General features: G+C 69.8%; 1 protein-coding gene across 1 annotated transcript in view; it reads left to right on the top strand.

Annotated features, from left to right (window-relative positions):
• RADIL (Rap associating with DIL domain) overlaps positions 1 to 1,174 on the top strand; it is a 94,648-nt gene that overhangs the window by 88,996 nt on the left and 4,478 nt on the right. Inside the window, exons 10-11 of the mRNA XM_040634721.1 lie at positions 4 to 188; positions 345 to 633. Of these exons, the coding sequence (XP_040490655.1) occupies positions 4 to 188; positions 345 to 633 (474 nt within the window). The remainder of the gene's footprint in view (positions 1 to 3; positions 189 to 344; positions 634 to 1,174) is intronic.

The raw sequence follows: 1,174 nt of genomic DNA, 5'->3' as shown, positions 1-1,174 counted from the left end.
CAGAGGAGGTCCTGGAGTCGTACGAAAACCCCCCGCCCATCGTGTTGCCGAGCGAGGGCTTCCAGGTGGACTTGGAGGCGGACTGCCTGGATGACAGCATCTACCAGCACCTTCTCTACATCCGCCACTTCCTGTGGAGCCTGCGCAAGCCCACCCCCGTCGGTGGGCCTGCCCGGCCGGAGTGCGAGGTACCAGGCCCGGCTGTCAGGGCACGGACTCCGGTAACGGGGTGGTCAGGGCAGCAGCCCCAGGCCTGGCTGCCGCCCCTGGGGGTTCCCGGAGCCCCTCCGGTTCTCCCACTACGCGGGCCGCTGAGCACCTGAGCACTTTCTCCCTCCCCCCAGGGCCCGCACCTCACCACCCCGGAAGGGCACCCTGAGAGCCCGAGCTGCCCCCCGGTTTCCAGGGGAGCCCGTGAGGCTGGCCAGGCACGCGCTCTGCCTTCCGCTGGGGCTCCCCGGGCACAGGGCCCTCCAGGAAGGCAGAGCCGTGGGGGCCCCCAGGCCGGCCCCCCTCATGTAGACTCCTCGTGCCTGCTCACGCCTCCCAGCACCCCACTTGGTGTCGAGCCCGCTGTCCCCGACTGGCCCGAGGCTGGCGGCAGCTGTGGGAGGAGGAATGCAACTGCAGCAGGTGAGACATGTCCCTGGGCTCATGCCTGCACCCCAGCCCTGCTGCCACCTGCAGGACCCTTTGGGGTCACGCGCCCCTACCCCCCCCCCACCGCGAGGTCCTAGTGGCCTGTTTGGCCTGGGCTTGCACTGCCTACCCGAAGGCCCCCAGCCCGGGATGCCGGAGAGCAGCTGGGCCACGCGCAGCCACCGTGGGACTAAGTCACTCTGCCCAGGGTAGAGGAAGGGGGGGATGGCTGGGTGATGGCACAGAGAAGGCGTGAGGCAGGGCGACGGAGAGGCCGGAGGGACAGAGCAGCCCTGGCCGTGCTCCTGAAGACTTCGGAGGGGGTCCTAAGGGCAGGGGTCACGCGGGCAGAGCTGGGCCTGAGACAGGACACCTGCTTCATTGTGCTGGGTCTGCGGCCACAGCTCTGAGTTCTTGGAGACAGAAGGCCCAGGACCCTCAGCGTGGTCCCAGCTCAAGAAGGGGGCAGCCCCCTGGGAGCCCTGGTGCTGGGCCGGGGGGCTGGGTCAGAGGGGGGGGGCGGTGGACAGATGTG

This window comes from Ursus maritimus, unplaced genomic scaffold (genome assembly GCF_017311325.1).
Source record: "Ursus maritimus isolate PB19 unplaced genomic scaffold, ASM1731132v1 scaffold_2, whole genome shotgun sequence".
In the NCBI taxonomy this organism is placed as follows: Eukaryota; Metazoa; Chordata; class Mammalia; order Carnivora; family Ursidae; genus Ursus; species Ursus maritimus.
The sequence above is the reverse complement of the archived record's forward strand: the minus strand, read 5'-3'. Positions and strand labels throughout refer to the sequence as shown.